This window comes from Eschrichtius robustus, chromosome X (assembly GCF_028021215.1).
Source record: "Eschrichtius robustus isolate mEscRob2 chromosome X, mEscRob2.pri, whole genome shotgun sequence".
Taxonomy (NCBI): Eukaryota; Metazoa; Chordata; class Mammalia; order Artiodactyla; family Eschrichtiidae; genus Eschrichtius; species Eschrichtius robustus.
In genome coordinates this window covers 105,088,784-105,111,205 of record NC_090845.1, presented here as the reverse complement: position 1 = coordinate 105,111,205, position 22,422 = coordinate 105,088,784, and the positions used below count along the sequence as shown (strand labels likewise).

General features: G+C 44.1%; 2 protein-coding genes across 2 annotated transcripts in view; one reads left to right on the top strand and one right to left on the bottom strand.

Annotated features, from left to right (window-relative positions):
• The window catches only part of KIAA1210 (KIAA1210 ortholog), a 28,492-nt gene extending 19,738 nt beyond the window's left edge, over positions 1 to 8,754 (top strand). Inside the window, exons 8-12 of the mRNA XM_068532682.1 lie at positions 1,568 to 2,530; positions 2,756 to 4,267; positions 5,436 to 5,599; positions 7,012 to 7,114; positions 8,579 to 8,754. Of these exons, the coding sequence (XP_068388783.1) occupies positions 1,568 to 2,530; positions 2,756 to 4,267; positions 5,436 to 5,599; positions 7,012 to 7,114; positions 8,579 to 8,754 (2,918 nt within the window). The remainder of the gene's footprint in view (positions 1 to 1,567; positions 2,531 to 2,755; positions 4,268 to 5,435; positions 5,600 to 7,011; positions 7,115 to 8,578) is intronic.
• An 899-nt stretch (positions 8,755 to 9,653) lies between these two features.
• CT47C1 (cancer/testis antigen family 47 member C1) lies at positions 9,654 to 18,441 on the bottom strand. The gene is made up of 4 exons (XM_068532681.1): positions 17,812 to 18,441; positions 16,933 to 17,091; positions 10,799 to 10,876; positions 9,654 to 9,740 (listed from the first exon to the last, which is right to left on the bottom strand). Exons 1-4 carry the CDS (start codon positions 18,439 to 18,441, stop codon positions 9,654 to 9,656), a joined length of 954 nt encoding a protein of 317 aa, XP_068388782.1.
• Positions 18,442 to 22,422: the final 3,981 nt, after the last annotated feature.

Genomic DNA, 22,422 nt, shown 5'->3' with positions numbered 1-22,422 from the left:
TTCCTATTGTACCTAAATGAATTTCCAACCAGAGAGGTGTTTTATGTTTGTTTGTAAGTTTGTTTAATTCTAGGTCTAATGTACATGCTGAGTTCCTCGGTGAGCCCAGATATCTGAGGGCAGCCAGTGATTTCCCCTTCAGCATTCCCCCTCAGCAACAGAACCAGATAATAATAACAGAACTGGCGAAAAAAAACCCTGGTTTTTTAAAGTTGCTTTTCTCTTCCAGTAGAGAGAAAAGGTCTTGTGTTAACAGTGAGACCAGTTCCCATATCCATGGGCAAAGAGGGCTTGGGCAGATGCAGACAGATGTCCTTGGCAGCCAACACCCATCAAATCCCCAAACAACAAATACCACTGGAGTGAACATCTCTGTGTGTGCGCGTGTGTGTGTGTGTGTGTGTGTGTGTGTGTGTGTGTGTGTGTGTGTACGTGGATGTTAGCTCCAGCTGATGGCAATCTAATTTCAAGCAATACTTGATAAACCAAAATTCCTGTTCCACAAATTAAGTCAAACAGCTATTTCATATTTTTGCCACAAAGGATTTCACATGTGGGTTCAAAGGCAGGATATCCCTAAATACGTTTTCCCATGAAAAGTAACAAAACCACAAAACTCTTCTGCATAACAACGACAAAACAAGAAAGAAATTAAATGAGTAATTTCTTTTGCTTTCTTTTTATCCTCTTTTCATATTTATTTTTAATAGCTGTCACTTCTACACACAGAGGATAATACTTATTCAGTGTCCATGAGGGCAGATACTTTGGTTTTCCATGTCATGGGAGTGGTTTGGAGTACAGCACCCCATGCTTGGCACTATATGCTGGATGTGAAACCACTAGATGGAGCTAGGGACCAGTGGATGATGAGGGAGGGAGGGGAGGCCCCCGAGGACCCTCCCACCTGGGGATTAAAATAAGTTCCTTAGTAAAAGTAGTAGAGAGGAGAGGAGCAGTCTGTAGAACTGCTGCCTTGTGCTTGACCTGAAGCCTGTGGACCGATGCAATTGTTAAGGCTTTCCAAGAATGGCTTTGCATGTATATTACATCAGATTATTTTAATAAAGAGACTTGAAAGCAGAAGAAATGGGGGGCCATAATCCTACCTTCCAGATAACCCCTGTTGACACCTTTCTAAAAAATAAAGCAATACCTGCATATTATCTAAAAATTCAGTAGAATTAAGTAGAAAATATAAATACTAGATAGGAAGTAAAATTTCCCTTCACCCTGCCCCAGTCAGTTTCCTAAAAGGTAATCGTTGTTACAAGTTCAGAAATTGCCTTTTGCTGTGTCTCACATCTAATGGTGGAACAGAGTATTGATATAATGGTGACGTGCCAAACTTGGAATCAGCTCATAAAACAGGATTTCACTTTGATTTAAAAATTTCCCACCACAGAAGGCTAATAGTGACCAAGTTGTTCTCTGTCTTCTGAATAGCTACTTCTCCACGCTAGGGAATTCAATAGCAGATAGGTACCCATTGGGCCAGGGAGGAGTATTCTTATTTTACAAAATCAAAAGTACCCATCTTTCCTTTCCCTACTTCTATTTGGTACAGGTGCCTCAGGCTGGGAACAGAGAAACAAAACTGGGATTTATGAACAGAAGACAACAGGTCAGGCTGCAAACAGAGATGCTGCTGAGAGTCAGGGCTACGCATTTCCAGCAGCGTACAGAAGACAATGTGGCAGAAGAGGCTCAAGTACTTCAGAAGCAAGTGAGCGTGGATCCAAAGGGAGAAGCTTTAAACCATCCAGTCGAGCACTTGGCCTAGGTAATGGAGCTGGGTCCCCACCTGCCGGTAAGACTGCCAGGGATTTCCTCTCCTGGCACCTGCCCTTGGAGAAGCAAGTCATGGAGCAGCCCCCAACGGCACGAACAGAAAGCGCTACTCCTCAGGAGCTGCTTTCAGGTAAAGATGACATGGGAAGGAGAAGTGCCGGTATAGATTTTGAAGCCCGAAAAGCATCAGCATCACAACCCGTAACTGAAGACATGGAAGAGTCCATGGTTAGTGGTCTATCACCATCCCATGAAGATGGGGCTTCTGGAGCCACGAAGACGGAAGCCGGAGCTGCTCTTTTACCCGTGGTAGGAAGCCCTTCTACAACCCAAGATATTTTCTCAGTGACACTGGAGGATCAGGGGTTTCTGGATCCTTCTCATAGCCAGTCAGAAGAGGAAGAAGTGTCCAGCTTTGATTTGAAAAGTGTCCAATTTAAAATGAAGTCAGATCAAGATACCTACAAAGAAAAGTCTCCTGGAAACGTTCTCCAGGCCTTTACGGCAAGCATTTCAGATACCGTGAGAGCTTTGGTAGAGGGAGGTATTTCTGCAGAGAGGCTGCCTCCCCGAAGCCTTTCCCCGTCCTCGCGGAAGCTGAAAGCTGAAGCCGTTGCCTCAGATTCAGAGAGCACTTCAGAGGCGGGCAGTCGTTCTGAGCAGCAGCTGGCTCCTGGATATTTTTTCCAGCCCTCGAAGAAGCACAAATATGAACAAGAAGTCTTCCCAGAATCAGAAAGTTCAGCCGTGGGAGTGAGCGGTCCCGAGCAGCGGCAGTCTCCTAGGCAGTGGGCTGCTAGATACTCTTCCCAGTCCTTGGGGAAGCCAGAAGTGGAAGCCGTCTTTTCGTGTTACGAGAGTGCTTCCAAAGAGGGGAGCGGCTCTGGGCAGCAGCGGGCTCCCAGGCACTCTCTCCAGCCTTTGAGGAAGTCCAAAGATGGCCAAGAAGTCTTTGCAGAATCAGGTTTTGTCGTGCAAATGAGCAGTTCCCATGAGCAGCTGGCTCCCAGATGCGCTTCCCAGGCTCTGGGGGAGCCTGAAGATGAAGTCTCCACAGGAGCAAATAGTTATGTCGAAAAGTACAGTAGTGCTGAGGATTGGAGCAGCTGTGAGGAAAATCGGCCTCTCGGACCCCCTTCGCAGGCCTTGGGGAGGCCCAAAGACCAAAAAGAAGTCTCCTGGGCTTCAAAGAACGTACCTGGCGTGTGGGGTGCTTCTGTGCAGCAGATGCCTACCAGGCACCCTTGCCAGTCCTGGGTGGGCCCTACATCCGAGCAACAAGCCTCTGCAGGTCCAGAGAGCGCTGCTGCGGAGTGGGGCATTTCCATGGAGCCGCGGCCTCCCAGAGTGACTTCTCAGGCCCCGATGAGACCAGTAGTCAAACAACCAATCTCTGCAGGTCCAGAGAGTGTCGACATTGAAGGGGGTGCTTCTACCAAGCTCCTGCCTTCCAAACATTCCCAGTCCACTGTGAGACCTACACTCCAGCAAATGTCAAGTTTTGAGGGTGCTGCTGTTGAGGTGGGCATTTCTGGGAGGTCACTGCCTCCCAAATATCCTGCCCGGTCGGTTAAAAAGTTTAAAGTTGAGGAAATGTCCTCACGTCTAGAGAGCATGGCAGTTGAAGAAGGCATATCTAAGGAATCGCTGCTTTCCAATCATCTTTTCCAGTTGTTCATGAAGTTTATGGTCCAGGAAATCTTTTCAGAGAGCCCTTCTACTGAGGAGGGAACCTATGAGGATCCTCTGTCTTCAAATCAACCTTCCAAATCTTTGTCGAGGCCTAAAGTCGAGCACCAAGTTTTCTCAGGCTACGAGGGTACCGATATTGAGGGAGGCATTTTTTTGAAGCAGCTGCCTACGAAAAGCCCTTTACCGTGCTTGGGGAGGCCTGAAGGCCTGCAAGAAGTCTTCTCACGTTCAGAGAGCAGTCCTGTAAAGTGGAGTGGTTCTAAAGAGCAGCTGCCTGGCAGACACCCTGGCCAAGCCGAAGATGAGGCTGAATTTCAGCCACAGGCTTTCTCAACAGGCCCAGTGAGTGCACCTGCGGAGTGGAGCGGCTCGGAGGAGCACCTGCATCCCAGACACCCTTTTCAGGCTCCTGCAGTCCCTGCACATCAGCAACAGGCTTATTCAAGTCCCATGAGTGCTGCTGCTGAGGGAACCATTTTGGAGAGCGATCCTAGCTGCTGGTCCCTATGGAGAGACCCAGCTTCTCCAGACAAAACCAAGAAACACAGCCAAGGCTCCGAAGACCTCATTAAGAACATCCTGATTCCTGCTACCAAAGCTGTGAAGTTCACCGATGCTCCTGTCTGGCAAACGTCCACTTCTGGGGGCACTTACTCTAAGGAGGAAGTTCTTGAGAGTGGTGATCAAGATAACAGCCATTCAAATTCATCCACCAATTGGGCTGACATTGAAAACGTTTTTGGGGTCCGACTGAGAAAAACCTCTTCCTCACAGAAGTATAAGGGTGAGAAAAAAGATTTTACCAAGCTTCCTTCTGTTTCCCAAAGGGGTCCCCTCTGGACATTTGTCCACACTCTGTAATGGACACATAACCATCTCCCCATCCCCCTTTCCCCATACACCTTACATGTAGATGGGAGTTTATGCTTTTCTCAAAATACCTTTACATGGATTATGCTCCCCTCAACACCATGTAGATTTTAAAAGCCAGCTCATTAACAGAGCACTATGTTCAGACCCTCAGCTTGAAATCTTAATTTATTGTAAATGTTTGTACTTCCACAGCTTCTTAACTCACCTGAAATGTCTAAGAATCCACGGCTAGGTGATTTTTTGAGCATTTATCGCTCTCAAAGCCTTTGTACCTTCAGACTCATCATCACACAGTCTTGTCCATGCCTGTAACCGTATCCATTTAACCACACACTTGCATTAGAGACCACGAAGTAACAAATGCAATAAGATTTTCCTTGGAGTTAGAGAAATGACATCAGTGACCTAAGCGTCTGGCCTCCTAGGAATTTTCCCAGCTCACCTGGCACCCATTGTCCTACCCTGAAATGGGGATAGGAAGAGGGATGGACAAGGGAGGCAAAGGGACCAGTAAGAGGATGGTTTGCAAACTTTGAAGTACAGCTTCTTATCTACTCAAGGAACTCCTGCCTTGCCAAGTTGTGGGGAGGGCACAAAAGAAGGGGGCCCTTCTCTGTATGTTATCTTTTTATTTTCATTTGGCAGTTAACAAGGATCCCCATTTGGGACATTATTGTGGGTAGGTCCCAGCCAGTCTCAAGACCCTGCCTGCCTCACTTTATTTTTTTTTTAAATAAATTTCTTTATTTTATTTATTTTTTTTTGGCTGTGTTGGGGGGTCTTCGTTGTGGTGCGCGGGCTTCTCACTGTGGTGGCTTCTCTTGTTGTGGAGCACGGGCTCTAGGCGCGTGGGCTTCAGTAGTTGTGGCACGCGGGCTCAGTAGTTGTGGCTCGCGAGCTCTGGAGCACAGGCTCGGTAGTTGTGGCGCACGGGCTTAGTTGCTCCGCGGCATGTGGGATCTTCCCGGACCAGGGCTCAAACCCGTGTCCCCTGCATTGGCAGGCGGATTCTCAACCACTGCGCCACCAGGGAAGCCCCTGCCTCACTTTAGTTCTAACTTCTTTCATTCCTTTCTCAGGAAAAGCTCCTGGTCGACAGTCAGATCATGCCACCTCAGAGCCAGCTTGGATAACTATGATAAAGCAGAGGCAGGGGAGTTTCCAGGCCAACATTCCTGTGAAAGAGCCAAAAACCAAGAATAGAGCTGGAGCCAAGGCTGAGACTAAGGAACCTAGATATGGGGTAAGACCTGGAGCAGCCCACAAAACACTCCAAAAGGGTGCTGGAGCCAACTGATTAAGCTTACATTGGGAACTTTCCCAGACATGCAGCTCCCCAGCTCTTTGGATGTATTAATCAAGGCAAGGGAACTCTTTGGGGGAAAAGACTTGCTTTATACTCATAGAAATGTGCTCCACTTTATGTTCTTAAAGGATTTGTGAAAAGTAATGAATACGAGAAGATTCTGTAAATCAAATCCTGTCCTAAACATTCTAGAGCAGGATTCCATGAAATTGGTTGAGAAATAAGTAGTTATTAAAAATCCCCAAAGGTCACCACTGGGGTGAGAGTTGAGTAACTATTCTTACAGATATTTTAGGCCTATAAATATGTATTTAAGAAAATATAAATGGAATTAAACTATACATATTATTTTTCACTTATTTTATTTCTGGGCACCTTTCCATGTCAGTACATAATGATTTAACTTTACGTAAATAAAGGTAATGTTTGGTGTTTGGGTTTCCATATATTGATTTGGTTTGGTCTGGCACCTCCCTGTAGGTTAAAAGAGAAGTTATGTGATGAACTAGGCTAATGGTACCACATGTGGATCAGGCATGCTGGGATGATGTCTTGCTTCCAATGTCCCATTTTCAATGTCTTTGGAAGTTTTAGAATGAGAACCCCTCTTGTCAAAACTACATAAAACTGACTCAAGAAAACTCAATGAAATTTACATATCGAGATGTCTAAGTTCCTATATTTTTAGGTGCTTACTGAATTTGTTGTGGGATCATGTGAAAATCTGTTTAACTCTTTGCTTTAAAGATCTTTTCATACAGGGGGCAAAGTCCACCTTGGTTAAAGCTTTGTCAGAGGGAAATACACTAGGGTATATAAACTAATTAATTTAGACCAGTTGTGGAGAGGTTAATTTGAAAAGCTTAAACTGTACAATTCTGAAAAGACCTATCGTTATATCACTTTGTAATGCAAGGAGCGCGCGTCAGATGTAAATAGGTTTTGTTACGTAGAAATCTATGGAACTCACGTCAGTTAACTGATAAGATTTGTTTGTGACCACCGCATTTCTGTTAGCTTTTTGTTAAGTGCTGGCAAAGTCCTAGAGAAAAGGTTGTTGTCAAGTTACATAATTCTCATGTTAACCTGTTTACACTGTTTGTATGATTAGACAGCCTTTTCTCCCAGCTCAGAAAGGTGATAAAGTTGAACCAGCTTAGATTTTGTGAACATGAGTTCTGAACCAAGGTGCTTTCTGTGCTATTTCTTTCCTTATCTCTCTCTTTCCTTTTGATTAATGTTGAACTTATAATACCCAGGACAGGACTTGCACCTTGTGATCTGAATAAGTAATTTGCTGTTTTCATGTCAGGACTTACAAGCTTTCTGTTTTCATTTTTGTATTAAAGAGAACTGGCCTTGCAGATGAAAACCAACCAAGGAGGGTTTTCACTTCTGATGTCAACAGACGGGAGAAGGTGGCACCGAAGCCACCGAAGTCTACCAAAGCAGGTAAAAAACACACCCCAACCCCCCACTCCCAAAATAGCCCTGGCAGAAGTTGTAAAACTTATGCAGTTTCAGACAATACATGTCTCTTCCCCCAAATCAGCTTATGATTCTCTCATGGGTCTTCCATTAGATACAGATATTAGCTTGTTTTAGGAAAATCCAATTATTATGACTACTATAAGTCAGTCCAATGTGTAATTTTCAGTGGGTCTTCCAGTCTTTTACCCCATCGAGGAAGCTGTATCGGAACAAAATGGTGATCACTCACTAGAACTTTCCTGTGGCTGGTATTCAAGAGGGAAGAACCAAGCCACTTTCTAGTCCATAGCAAAACGGTATTTTCTCACCTTCTACATTCCCAGTGAAACTGCGGAAAATAATCCACTATAAATGCCCAATGGTATTGAATTGGTTTTTAACTATTTAAAAGGCTTGTTTCAGCCCCTCTGTATTCTGAGCAGAGGTATGAGAGGTGGGGAAATGTTGAAAGCTGAAAAAAAACACTGTGCTGTGATAGAACAGAATGGGGTCTCATCAGTAGAGTCATGTGCCAGAGGGAATTTTTTTTTTTCAGAAGGAGCAGGGGGAGGGGAGGATAGATTTATATTGAGTCATCTTTGTTCTCTGCCTTAGTCCGCCTCATGAAGAAATTAAACTAGGAATTTAGGAACCCACCATCTGGCCATGATATAGCAGCACTTGACCTGCTTATAGCTGTGAACAGTCTCATGGGCACAGTAATCCTATCAAGCGGTTCTCAACTCTCACTGTGCATTAGGATCACCTGATGTGCTTTTTAAAAATTATAGATGGCCCTGGATCCATTGCTAGAGATTCTAATTCAATTAGTTCAGGAAATAGCATGTGCATTTGTATTTTTAAAAAGAGCCCTAGGTGGTTCTACTGTGTGGCCAGGGTTGAGAACCACTGGTTGAGTCTAAGCCACTAAGTCAATCAACCGTAAAGCAGGATGAGGGAAGGAGTAGGATTGGGGAACAGTGAAGTAGGCTGCTAGGTAGGAGTAGTTGATATAATGTTATTTAGCGTAGACTTTTACTGGGTGTATCTATTGAGTCATCAACAATCATTTCATACAACATAATGGATTGGCAAAACAAAAACAATATTACCTAATATGAAATTTTAAAAACTGAACAGATACCATACAACATGTTTCCTCTCTGGTCTCAATTCAAAAGTGTAAGACAATCCAATAATAACCACCCAAAGATTGGCAGTTATAGCTGTAGGTATTTTCTCTCAGGCCTTCCCATGTCAGGCCCCTGTGGCTCTAGCCATATTGATGTTACCCTTTTCACATACCACCCTATGGCATTGCGCATGCACTGACTTTTCGAAGCCAGAGGAAACCTGAAAGGAGGAAAATTTTTACTGCATCCCATAAACATACCTCAGTATCTCTGGGGCTTCTTACTGCTTGTGTGTTATTTGCTATGGTTCCAGTGGGATTCGAAGATGAGAAGATATTTCAAGTACCTTCTATGGAAAAAGAAACCAGAAGGTCTTCAACTCTCCCAGCCATGCTACAACAGCCGGCTGAGCCAGCTGAGCCAGTCTGGTTCTCCCTGGCCAAGAAGAAAGCCAAAGCATGGAGCCATGTAGCAAAACTCATGCAATAAATAGCTCCTGGGTGGAGTGTCAGCATTTTAAATGATAATTCCCAGTAGCTGTATTAATGCCACGTAGTGAATTATTTACTGTAACCATTTTTATTAAGCATAAGAGCCTTAAAAGGGGAATTAAAGCTAATAATTATTTGAATGACACAGATGCCATGAATGCCTAACCTTCAGTACAGTCACTGCCAGCATCTGAAAACCCAGCATTTCCTCTATAAAGACTGTGTAAAATGTTTGCACTGTTGTCAAACTGAGAACACTTTAACTTTGAACAATGTGCTGTAGAAGGGAGAAAGCATTTTGTTGGAGCAACTAAGAGGTGGTCATTTCCCTTGATCAAATAAATTCATGCTAATGGAAATGTCCAGATGATTTGGTCCAAGGATTGGCTTTTAGGTTTTATGAGCCTAGTTAAATGCTTCAGTTCTTTGGTTGCTGCTCCAAACTTTGCAAAGCCCCTAAGAAGAGGTGGTAGAAGTGAAAATTCTGGGTCTCCAAGAAAAATTTTGCACAGCCAGTCCCCCAATCAGCCCACTGCCCTTTGAAACACCTTCTTTGTATCCCTGAGGGCTCCCAACACCTGCAACTTATACAGACCTCTCTTTGCACGTGTCCCATGTCAACCTGTCACAAGTCTGGCGGCAGTGAGCACCTTCCTATGGGGCATAACATTCCTTGGGGATTATCATATTCCTCTGGATGGTTAGCCCATCAGTGTCTGACCTTTTGCCCCAGTGCCACTGTGACCCTTTCTAGTTGCTCAGAAGTGTACTGCACTTCATACATATCCTATTTTTAAAGCACTTAAGACCCTGTTGAAATTCAAAATTCTGCAAATTCCAAAAGCTGTGCTTTCAATGGAGCAGATGGGAAGCCTTCCACAAGGAAGTCTGGGGCCACTAGAGAGCTGTCTTATGCCCTGTCTCCAGCCTTAAGGTGGAAACCTCCGAGTAGCCCAGTTTCTTGTCCGTTTCCCTCAGCAGTCTCTGTTTCAGAAGATTTTAACCTAAGACAAGACTGCACCCTCAAAGCCACAGAACAACTGACTTTCTGCTAACGGGAAGCCTGAAGTGATTGAAGCAGCCTTTCCCTCCCCTCATTCCTAGAGGCACACACACCTCAACAGTCACTAGGCTGGACAGCCCCCACCTCCCCAGTGAACCAGCCACCCCAAGTCCTTCCCCTCTATTCCAACCCCAAACACACTAAACACTAATGGAGAGCTCCCTTTGGATGCCTGGACAGTACCTAGCTCATTTTCTCAGGAAACCCAGAAGTGTCTTAGTATACCTTTCACTGTGTCTGCCTCTGTCACCTTGGGGCTACTTTGCTTAAACAGAAATGCAGACCTAGACATAACTGTGCCTTTAACTCCCAAGCAGGGTGCTGCCTCATGCAAAAAACAAATTCAGAGAGGCTGTGAGGTGCCAGAGCTAATTTAAACCCTTGGTGCTTGGTTTTCCTGATGATGGTATAATGTGATATTGTACAATCATGTGCTGGTTTTGCGTTTTCTCTGTAAAACATCTATTTTTCCTCATACTATATCTTTACCTTTTTGATAATGCTAGGTTTTTGATTGATTGATTGGGTTTGATTTCCTTTGTATTCCCATAGTGAACAGTTCATTAAGGTAGATGCCCTTTACCCAGGCAATGCTGGTAGATTAACTGTTATACCTCCCTTCCCCCTTTTCTCAGGGTGGACCACTATTAGGTTATTCTTACTCTAAGAACTCTCCATTAACAATTTCCTTTTCACAGTTAGCAACAAAAATCTGTTTTCAGTAAAGAGGTTAAGTCTTTTTTTAATGCCTAGAGGCACATTTTGACAAGTTTTCAGCTTCTTTTAGCATTCTTGATTTCTGCTATATGCAAAGCAAATAAATTCAATAAAGCCTGTTCTGTAGTCTGTCTCCGTCTGTCACGGGGGGAGGGAAATTGAATAGGTTATTGACAACTTAGACCCAAGGGTTGCCAGAAAACCAAGTTGATCTTAAGAGGTTGTGCGGAGCATAAAGGACCCCTACGCAGGTGTGCCTGACCAAGCTGATGGCCTCCAGGTGGGTGTTTGTATGGGGGAGAGGTGGTATTGAAGAGGAGGTGTTCACATGTGTAAATACCTGGGGAGCAAAGAGACGGGTGGGAGAGAACATGCAGATGGGGATGAGTAGAGGGGACAAGATGGTGGTTGTACTCCAGCCTGGCCCCGGGACTAGGCCTGAGTCCTACTGCAAGATGGGCTACTGGAACAAGCCATTATCAAAAGGAAGGGGCCCCGCTATGCTCAGGTAACAGTGTAACACAGAATGAGCAAGGGGAAGGGGTGATAGAGTGAATATTTAACCTGGCCCTCCTGTAACATTTGTAATATTTGCAGCGTTCAGAAGAAGAGTTCAGTTGGGAATCCACGTAAGATATATCTGAATATTTGAAATGTTTAAGTCACCTAATAAACCATTAAATAAAACATGCTGGATCTCCTTCCAAGACAAATGTACTTTCATAATGACCTGAAAGGCCAGGTTGGGATTTAGAATTCGCCAACATCTCTAAGTTCTGCCCCAATGCTGTGGGAAGAGCTGCCCCCTCTCCCCTCCCCCTGCCTATGCCCTGGCTCCTAGGCCAGGCCCCATCCCCTGTTCTGGGCATACAATCCCCCCTCCCCTAAGGCCTGGGAGCACATACCCCGGCAGTGCAGTCAGCCCTCCCCAGGACAGCTCTAAGAGGAGCACACAGGCCCTGGAAGCAGGCTTGGGACTGTTCAGGGGTGCCAGGTGCCTGGAGAATGGGCTAGCAGGGGCATACCTCTTGTTCCCATGGGCTGGGCTCCTGGCCCTATAGGGACGGGTGTGGTTGGAAGAAGGCCAAAGTGGGACCTCTAAAGCATAGAGCTCAAGACAGAGATATCTCTTGCCTGGGCCTAGAAGCAATACTATATTAACAACTAGCACGGCATAAACGCTAACAAATCAGAACTAGTTTGAAGCCCCTCAAATCACCCTATATGGAAAACTGTCTATTGGCTTGCCCTTTCATTTTGAGTAATGATGACAAGGGGCCTGTGCCTCTGTCTCACCATGTGGTTCTAGCCATAAGGAATACATGATAATACATTTTAAAATATCAACACTGGTGACAAAAAAAAAAAAAGGATTGTGGAAGTGTTAAGTTTACTTTAACAGGCATTAGTGGAGCACCTACTAAGTGGAAAACTCAGTGCCTAGGACTTTGGGAAAGAAAGATAAAAGCTTTTAAGGCCCCAGCCATTCAGAAGTTCACAGTCCTGGGGGTGGTGGGGTGGGGGCAGTAGATACACATATATATAAATAATGCACAAATACTTGGACATGAATGTTCATAGCAGCGCTATTCACAATAGCCAAAAGGTGGAAACAACGCAAATGTCCATCAACAGACGAATGGATTAAACAAATTGCGGTATATACATACAACAGAAATATTATTCAGCCATAAAAATGAAGTACTGATACACGCTACAACGTGATGAGCCTTGAAAACGTTATGCTGAGTGAAAGAAGCCAGACACAAAAGTTCACATACTGTATGATTTCGTTTACAGGAAATGTCCAGAATAGGTGAATTCATTGAGATGGAAAGCAGATGGGTGGTTGCCAGAGAGTTGGGGGCTGGGGAAATGGGGAGTGACTGCTTAATGGGTACAGGGTTTGGGAGTGATGGAGATGTTTGGAACTAAAGATGTGGTGGCTGCACAGAATTGTGAATGTCATTTAATTGTTCACTTTTAAATGGTTGCTTTTAAGTGAACTCATCACCTCAAATAAAAAAATAATGCTAATATAAGTTAGAATATGAGATGTGCTACCACAGAATATGAGAGAAGGTATCAATGCTACCAAGAGAGCACTGAGGAAGCCTTAACTAAATGCAGAAATGAGGCTGTCTAGTCTCAACCCCCCAGTCCCTTCCCTATCTCTGATCCTCTGATCAAATATGACTTAACCTTTTTTCCCTCTTAAACGGAGTCTAGATATTAAGCTTATTCTCTCCCTTTCCTCTTTTTATTTTTCTCATTTTTAATTATGAAATATTTCAGACCTGCACAGAGGTATAGAGAATAATACTATCAACATCTACATACCCACCACCCAGCTTAAGAAATGTAACATTACAAATACAGTTGAAGCCCCCTGTGGAGCCCTTCCCAATAGGATCCCCCTCCTTTTCTTTCCCCAAGGGGTGACCACCATCCTAAATGTGTTTACCTTTCCACTGCATGCCTTTCTGTATGCTACATTTGCATACATCTTTCACATGCATTGCCTGTTACTCTCTATATGTATCCACAATCAATATATGGTGATTGAATGTTTTCTTAGACTTCCTATACACAGTATCAGGTTTGCGTCCTTTCGGAACCAGCTTGCTAGCTAGCTAGCTAGCTAGCTAGCTATCTATCTATCTATCTATCTATCTATCTATCTATTTATTTATTTATTTATAACATCTTTATTGGAGTATAATTGCCTTACAATGGTGTGTTAGTTTCTGCTGTATCACAAAGTGAATCAGCTATACATAAACATATATCTCCATATCTCCTCCCTCTTGCATCTCCCTCCCACCCTCCCTATCCCACCCCTCTAGGTGGTCGCAAAGCACCAAGCTGATCTCCCTGTGCTAGGCAGCTGCTTCCCACAAGCTATCTATTTTACATTTGGTAGTGCATATTATGTCCATGCCACTCTCTCACTTCGTCCCAGCTAACCCTTCCCACTCCCCGTGTCCTCAAGTCCATTCTCTATGTCTGCCTCTTTATTCCTGTCCTGCCCCTAGGTTCTTCAGAACCTTTTTTTTTAGACTCCATATATATGTGTTAGCATACGGTATTTGTTTTTCTCTTTCTGACTTACTTCACTCTGCATGACAGTCTCTAGATCCATCCACCTCATTACAAATAACTCAATTTCGTTTCTTTTTATGGCTGAGTAATATTCCATTGTATATATGTGCCACATCTTCTTTATCCATTCATCTGTTGATGGACACTTAGGTTGCTTCCATGTCCTGGCTATTGTAAACAGAGCTGCAATGAACATTGTGGTACATGACTCTTTTTGAATTATGGTTTTCTCAGGGTATATGCCCAGTAGTGGGATTGCTGGGTCATATGGTAGTTCTATTTTTCGTTTTTGAGAGAACCTCCATACTGTTCTCCATAGTGGCTGCATCAATTTACATTCCCACCAGCAGTGCAAGAAGGTTCCCTTTTCTCCACACCTTCTCCAGCATTTATTGTTTGTAGATTTTTTGATGATGGCCATTCTGACTGGTGTGACATGATACCTCATTGTAGTTTTGATTTGCATTTCTCCAACGATTAGTGATGTTGAGCAGCTTTTCATGTGTTTGTTGGCAATCTGTATATCTTCTTTGGAGAAATGTCTATTTAGGTCTTCTGTCCAATTTTGGATTGGGTTGTTTGTTTTTTTGATATGGAGCTGCATGAGCTGCCTGTATATTTTGGAGATTAATCCTTCGTCATTTGCTTCGTTTGCAAATATTTTCTCCCATTCTGAGAGTTGTCTTTTTGTCTTGTTTATGGTTTCCTTTGCTGTGCAAAAGCTTTTAAGATTCATTAGGTCCCATTTGTTTATTTTTATTTCCATTTCTCTAGGAGGTGGGTCAAAAAGAATCTTGCTGTGATGTATGTCTTAAGAGTGTTCTGCCTATGTTTTCCTCTAAGAGTTTTATAGTGTCTGGCCTTACATTTAGGTCTTTAATCCATTTTGAGTTTATTTTTGTGTATGGTGTTAGGGAACATTCTAATTTCACTCTTTTACATGTAGCTGTCCAGTTTGCCCAGCACCATTTATTGAAGAGGCTGTATTTTCTCCATTGTATATTCTTGCCTCCTTTATCAAAGATAAGGTGACCATATATATGTGTGTGGGTTTATCTCTGGGCTTTCTATCCTGTGGAACCAGCTTTTCCCCTTATGCATTTTTCTGCTGCCATCACCCATTCTTAACCTCTCTGTGTCTCAGCCCCTGTGAGTTCTAATCTCCTCCCCAGTCCAGCCCTTGCCATCCTGTTTAGTTTACCTACAACAGTCCCAAGGCAGTGAACGAAGGCTGGTCCCACCACAGGTGGGTCTCAGCTTCTCCCCGTGTGGCTCTAAACCAGTGCTTCTCAAACCTTAGCTGCATCAGAGTCCCCTGGAGGGCTTGTTACAATACAGGCTGCTGGGCCCCACTCCCGGAGTTTCTGATTCGCAGGTCTTGGGTGGAGCCTAAGAATTCCTGGGTGATGCTGATAATGCTATTTTAAGGACCAAACTTTGAGAACCAGTTTTCCAAATCAGTGTCTGGGCTCAGGCTCTGCAGCACCATCTGGCCTCCAGGCAAGCTGGGCCATCCATCAGGTTTCCTTCAGAAGCTCACAGCAGTACTGTGAAATACACATATAACACAAGTCATGTGTAATTTTAAATGTTCTAGTAGCCACATTAAAAAAGTAAAAAGAAACCGGAGAAAGTAATTTTAATGTTATATTTGTTTAACACTATATTATCATTTCAGTGTGTAGTTTATTAATGAGACTTTACAGTATTTTTTACACTTACAGCACATCTCAACTCAGACTAGCCACATTCTGAATGCTCAGCGGCCACACGTGGCTAGTGACTAATGTAGTAAACAGCACAACTCTAAAGGCTCGACCTCCATTTCTGTCTTCACAAAAATTGTTTTAAACTTGAAATTTTAGTTTATTTTGGGCTGCAGTAAAAGAATTTAAAACAGGCTTACCAAATGGTAGAAAGTGATGCCTTTCAACGAAGGTAAAGTGGGTTAAAGAAAGGTAAAAGAGATTTGAGGCAGGATTATTTATGTAGATAAAATCTGCCTGCATTTCATTTTTATTAATTTAAAACAAATTTATTTTTAACTAGAAAAAATGCTGTCAAATATATCTGTAAAAGACAAAAGTCAAATGTTATTGGATATCACTTTTGGGGTAACGAACTTTGGAATGGAATCATTGTTATTAACATTCCCATGGGCTTCTGAAAAATGAAAAACCTAAAAATCGTGAACAACAGATCCTTTCTTCTTTCTTCATTTTCTTTCCATTCCTCCCAACTGCAGGATAAAATGAGAGAAAATTAACAATTATGCAGCACTAACCAGCACCAGAGACTTTCTAAATCTAAGAAAATGGTCAGCCCTTTGTGTATGTGCTGCATTTGAGGGCTCTATCTAAACAAGTAGAGAAGAACAACACGTTTTCCTCTTGTAACCTGCACCTTGGATACAGGGTGCTTGTACAACCGATGGCTTCAATCATGTGATCATACCGACCTTGTCTCCCTCTTGCCCCACACCATAAATGCTTTTTTCCCCCTTGAGAGGCGATTCTGGGATTTAAATCACTCTCTCCACCTTAAAAGCCTATGCTCATTCCACAAATGATACTCCCTTACCCTCCCAGACCTTCAGTTTCTATTATCTACCGTATGAGAAAGAGGCTATTACCATGAAATACACAGCTGTGAAAATGCAGAAAAAAATGTTAATCATTTAAATATACTCAAAGACAAGATACACCTTAAGACTTCATTACCAATTCAGTGATAAACGAGAGTCATCCTGTGACTAAATTGCTTTTCTTTTGACTGTCACATAAAATAAAAAAATCTACAACCGAACAAATGTTTAGGTATTAATCACTAAATGTGGTCCTACCTGAAATTCTGAACGTTTTGCTATTTGTAAGTAGTCACATTCTAAAAGCCGTCATCTCTTAGTACAGGAGACTGCACTTCTGTGGCCAAGTAATGAAGGCCCCACTAGTGCACACAGCCCAGCTACTTTTGCTGCTGCTTCTAGTAACTGTTTTCTAAACAAAGATTGGTCTTAGGCATTGATACATTTACAACTTGTTAGTAGGCTTACAGGTAGAGGACAAAAGAGCTCGCAAGGACAAATGAGTAGCCATGAAGTATATTTCAGTATATAATGCATTTTATATTACTAGGTGCATGAATGTTCTATTAACATTCTATTAGGTAAATTTGAACTGTTAAACTAATTTTAAACACATGTTTTTCTTAATTCACTGGTAGAATGAAAAAACGAAAACAAATTGGTAAGTGCCTGGGCACCGTTGGGTTATTTTCAAAGCTATACACAGCTACCTGGACTTTCTGGGTCTGTCCTGCTGGGTTCAGATCCTTTTCAGGTTCTTGTTTTTCGTTAAACTTCTCTCTTTCCCCCTCACTTTCAGCACCTTGGGCCTCTTCATTGGCGTTCTCATCCGGATATTTAGTTGTTCCTTTAGTGAATAATAATACAGACTTTGGGACGAGACATTCACAGAAAAAAAATCCCAATTCAAAAGGAATAGCAACCAACATCCAGTACTCTACCCTCAGGAGACGCAGAAGGATAGGAGCAACTAAGAAAACAGTAGCTGGGCACCTTCCTTCTGGCTGCTGTCACACTTCCAGGGCCCTCACTTTGCTCCTGCTTGATCATTTTCACAGTGACATTATTTCTCTTTTTCCAGTAAATCTGTCACCCTGTGCTGCTGATTACTTCTGGCCCTTTAGGGAATGGATCAGAATCGTCGGGGTCTGATGCATTCTGTATGTTTTGGTCAGAACTTTGTTGCAAAAAACATGTTTTGCCTCGATGACAAAAATCTGTGGTGAAGCTCATTAGTTCCTCACCCCCCTGGATATTTCACCGTGACCAAGTGCTCCCGTATCAGTGCATAATGTACTGGGATCAACTTTCTAAGAATCTTGACATTTTTAAAAGCCAGGATCCAAAAGCCGTTTGCTTGCTCTTTTCTCTTCCATCTCCTCCCAAGCTCCCTCCGAACACCTGCCTCCACTGACCTTCACCTGTGGCCTCATAAATGGCACCGATCATCTCAGACCTGTTACCAGGGGTTGGTAGAGGGCAGCTTATTCCCCCCCCCAACCCCGAAACTGGAGAGGTCGTTATGGAGTTGGGCTTCTACTGGGCCCCTCTGGCCTTCAGCTCCTGGAGGCCCCGACTCCCGGCTTCACCTCCCGAGGCCCCCCCTCTGAGCCTGGGTCCCTCGGGATCCCGGGTCTCCCGACCGACCCCCCGGCCAGCCGCTCACCCTCAGGGGCGATGGCCTCCTCCGCCTCCTCAGGCTCCGGCGCCGCAGCCTCCTCCGCCTCCTCGGGTTCCTGGGCCGCGGGCCCCTGCCCCCGCCCGTCGGGCGCCCGGAGTTGGCGGAGCCAGGCCAAGCCGTGGCGCGGTCTCGGCGGGGGCGGGACGAGGACGTGGTCGTTGTATTGGACGCGGCGCAGCAGTGAGTACACCAGCCCCAGGAGCATGAAGTAGAAGCCCGTCATGGGGAACCGGTGCACTTCTACAACGAGGTCCAGGCCCCCTGCCTCCGCCTCCTCCTCCTCCTCCTCCTCCTCCTCTGCCGGCCCGATGTCCGAGTCCTCCTCGGCGCCCCCGCCTTCCAGGGCCGCCTCCCCAGAGCCTCCCCAGGCCCCCGCGACTCCAGCTGCCCCGGCCCCCGGCGCCGCGTCGCCCCCGCGAGGCTCCGAGTCGCGGTGCCCCCGGTCGCCGGCTCTGGCCGCCTCGGCCTGGGCCCCAGCTGCGCCCGCGGGGCCCTCTGGGCCTCCCGGGGCCGGGTCTTCATCCCCCGTGGCCGACATGGCACCGGGCAGTTACCTCAACCAGGCGGGCGTCGATTGCTGTGGCGGCGACGACGACCGCGGAGGCGGTGGCCGCTGAGGTGGCTGCCCTGAGGGGAGGCTGAGGGCTGTGGCTGCCGGACGGGGAGGCCGCTGACGGGACAACAGAGGAGGTCCCACGACAGGGAGGGCAGGGGGCCGACGCCGGGAGCGGCCCACCGAGGCTGGGCCTCAGATAGCAGTGGGCCAGGCCGTGTGGGAAAGATTCCTCTAGGCCGCAGACGGGGGGCGGGGCCAGAAGAGTAGACAGTGCCCCCTCGTCACGAGCTCCAAGCTTATTTGCTGACAAGCGAGGATTGACGTGCCCTGCGCCCAGCGAACGACCAAGGACCTTCGGTTGTAGGATTGCTCAGTCGCCTCCCTGTTCTTTGACGCCTCAGGTGTTACCCTAAGTTCAGGTTCACAAGGCTCCTGTCCTTTTAATTTTATGATTGTCCAAAAAACCATAGTGGTCCAATATATTGACAACCTGGGTTTGAGGAAACTTCTGTAAAGGGAAGAGAGTTAACATTTTGGGTTTGGAGGTGCTCAGGGGTAAAATCGAGATTATTATGTAGGTACTTACATAACAGAAGAGGAAACAAATGTCCACAAATATTTTACTGTTGAAACTAAAAAATATTAATAATCGCATACAATTTTTTAATAATATAGGTCTATTAATGAGAAGAATGGAATTCTTTTGGGAGGATAACATTTTGCTTAATTGACAACCAGAGTTTGTGTTCTCTGTTATCAAAATAGCATATGTTCATCTGTTGTTCTGAAATGAAGTTTTATGTAGTTCACCTTTGCAAATGTCTTTTCACACAGATATTGGCAAATATTGATATCAGTCCATGAGATAGGTACTTCTAAATACTAGTATCAATCCACAAGCATATGATTTTAATTTAGCATATTCATCTCTTGGAAGGGAATTGTAGAATTCTATTAGGTTCTTCTTTTGATATTTGCCTTTTAGCATGTCATTACATTGCAGAATAATCCCTTCCAATTGAAGTTTATGTGGAAGCTCCTCAACTGCAGAGTTAAGTGGGTCTGAAATATGGAAATTTCCTTTGTACTTGCATAGAGGTCTGAAAAAAAGCTGCTGGAACTATAGTCTGAGCTTGAATATATATCTACTGTAAATTTGTATGGGAATAGAGATTTGCTTCTTAGTTTAACTTTAGAAAGCATGTGAAGAGTATAAAGCAGCCTGACATTACTTTGATTCAAATAATGTTAGTTGTCATTGAAATGACTTTACCATGATAGAAGTTTTGTATATGAGCACTGTTTGCCTTGTAATTTTAGGTTTAGTTCGTTAAGAAATATTATCAAACCTACACCAAAAGCTAATTTCCAAAGCCATTCAGTGTTCAATAATAACAATTGAGGGAGATGTTCTCAATCAAAAATAATTCAGTCTCCACCTTGAGCTCAAAAAATCACATACACACAGACACACACACAGTGGTAGGGAAATTCAGGATATTCAGCTTCTATTTCTGACAAAAGTTCACAGAACTGTGAAGGTTAAGTTAATGAGAGTGAATGATGGTCCCCTTTGACACTATCAGTTTAATGACACATGAGAGATTCAAATATTGTCTGCAATGTAACTGCTGATAAATAATATAATGAATAACTCTGAGATAAAGACCTTATGTTTTCACAAGTTTTGTATATTTGTTCACTAACTCTTTTTCTTCTCCACACGTATTTTTTAACACCATCGGTTGTAACACATCTTAGCAGATTCCACTTCAGGTTATACTAAGTGTTTTTTCAACTTCTTCAAAAATATTTGACCCAGAGTAGTTCCATGCAGACTGTTCATAGCTACTAATTCGTCAGTCATTTTAAACTCAGCAGTCACCCACCTCAGTCCTAGTCTGCTCAATACTGTTACTGCCAAACTCCTAGGATGACAAGTATGAAATTTTTGACATGTTTTGTTAGTGCAAGTACTACCAGGAAAATCTCAGGCAGGTCTTGGAATTCAAATCTCTCCCAAAGTAAATAAAAATGCTAATTGACTATCTGACTATATCTCTCAAATCTGTTAAAGAAGTCCCATAGCTCTGCCACTTGGCACCCCAAAGACGAGCTCATTAGGAAGCTGCCAATGAAAAACAGCTATGAAATGGCCAAGATTACTGTGACTAATGATTTCAGAGCTGAGTCCTAATTCACACATAAAGAACAGTAGTGCCGGTATAGGATATGATGCTAAAACAGTGCTTCTGTCCATACAATGAAAGGTGATCTTTCATTTGGAGTTCAAGGTACCTTCAAGTCCCTTATTGCTCACCCCAATTTAACAAAAAGCAGCTACATAGCTTAAGACCATCAGAGTCAAGTCTCTATGACACTCAATATGAAGCAGACACAGCAGCTAAATCAAAGACATTCAAGGAATTCAGACAAACCATTATCAAAATACTTGGTAATAAATGTCCACTGGTAGAAAAGCATGAGGGGTATGCGGGCCTTTGTATAGTGGTTTCTGCAATTTCTCTTTGTGATGTTTTACTCTTGATAAGTCTAGCTGGCAAAGATAAGTATTTTATTCATGAATGAGCACACTGCTTCACCACTTCCAGTTCATCAGAAAGTTTCTCTACCTCTTATGATCAGAGACAAGAAAGCTGGCAATAGTTCTATGGACTTGTTAGGAAAAATCCAGTCCAATGCAGTCTGCCCTTCATAAAACCCATATATGAAGAGAGTCCCAGATAAACAATGTAAAAACAACAATTCAGCGTTGACTCCTTAAATAAACAACAACAGCCTAGCAATATTAATACCATCTGTTGACCCATGAAGTTATAGGACATACACTACAGATCCTAGCTATTCAATCATTCACCAGGCAAGTATTGAGTACCCACCTATATACCCAGGGTTGTGTTAGAGAGGCCTCACTCACAGATGCCTAAGTCTCATGACTTGCTCTAGTTCATGGTCTAGAGGCAGACAGTTGGACAATGATGACACAAGTGTCAAGTGCTAAAACAGGGATGAACACAAAGTGCTATGGGAGTATGGGAGAGAGAATGATTAACTGGGACAGGGGAAGGAAGGAAGTGGGTTGGTGCCTGGGAAGGTACTCAAGGGGAGGCATTTCACCTGGACCTAGAAGGATCACTGGGAGTTTACCTAGCAATGAAGGATGGCAGGGAAAGGGGAAGGAGGTCTCTGCATGGAAAGGAAACAGCCTGCATAGTAGAAGAGATGTGTGTGCATGTGTACCTGTCCAGGGAATGAAATGGCTCCAGCATGGGCAGCGTGGCAGATGGGCCTGGAAAGCAGATTGAGGCCGTAATTATTACTACTAATAATTATTACTACTAAAATTATTACTAAGAAAGTCTTCTACCTCCTATATAAGCACATATTCCTGTTTGTGCCACCAATCCTTTCCTCTCTTGCCTAGCTCAGTGCCCTCCCATCCTTTTCACCTCCTACCCAAACCTATCAGTTTTATTCATTAAATCATGCATTTACACATCTACCAAATTTATTGGGTAACTTCCAATGTACCAATGCCACTCGCCATTGGAACTGTCATTTGTGTCTGTTCTTGTTTGACACGTGAAACTCAAAGATGGCAGAACTGTCCACGGTCCCCATCTGACTGTCTCCCCCACCGTCATTCCTGGGCCCTTCTTGGAGGGGTTGGCTGAGACCTCTGGAAGCTGGGCCCTCCCAGCTGCACACAGTGCTGGTGTTTCGATATATTTGCCACGATTTATTGATATTTACACTCAATCATATCCTCTCCAGTTGTCTCCTCTACTTCTCAACAGGGCTGAAACACAACATGATGACTGCTGTCAATCATGAAGTCTCTGGTAACAAAGTGTGCACCTAGAGCCTCTTCTTTGTGCAGGGAGGTGGGACTGGGCACTGGGCTTGCCATGGAGAAAGCTATTGTCATGGAGCAAGCTGTTG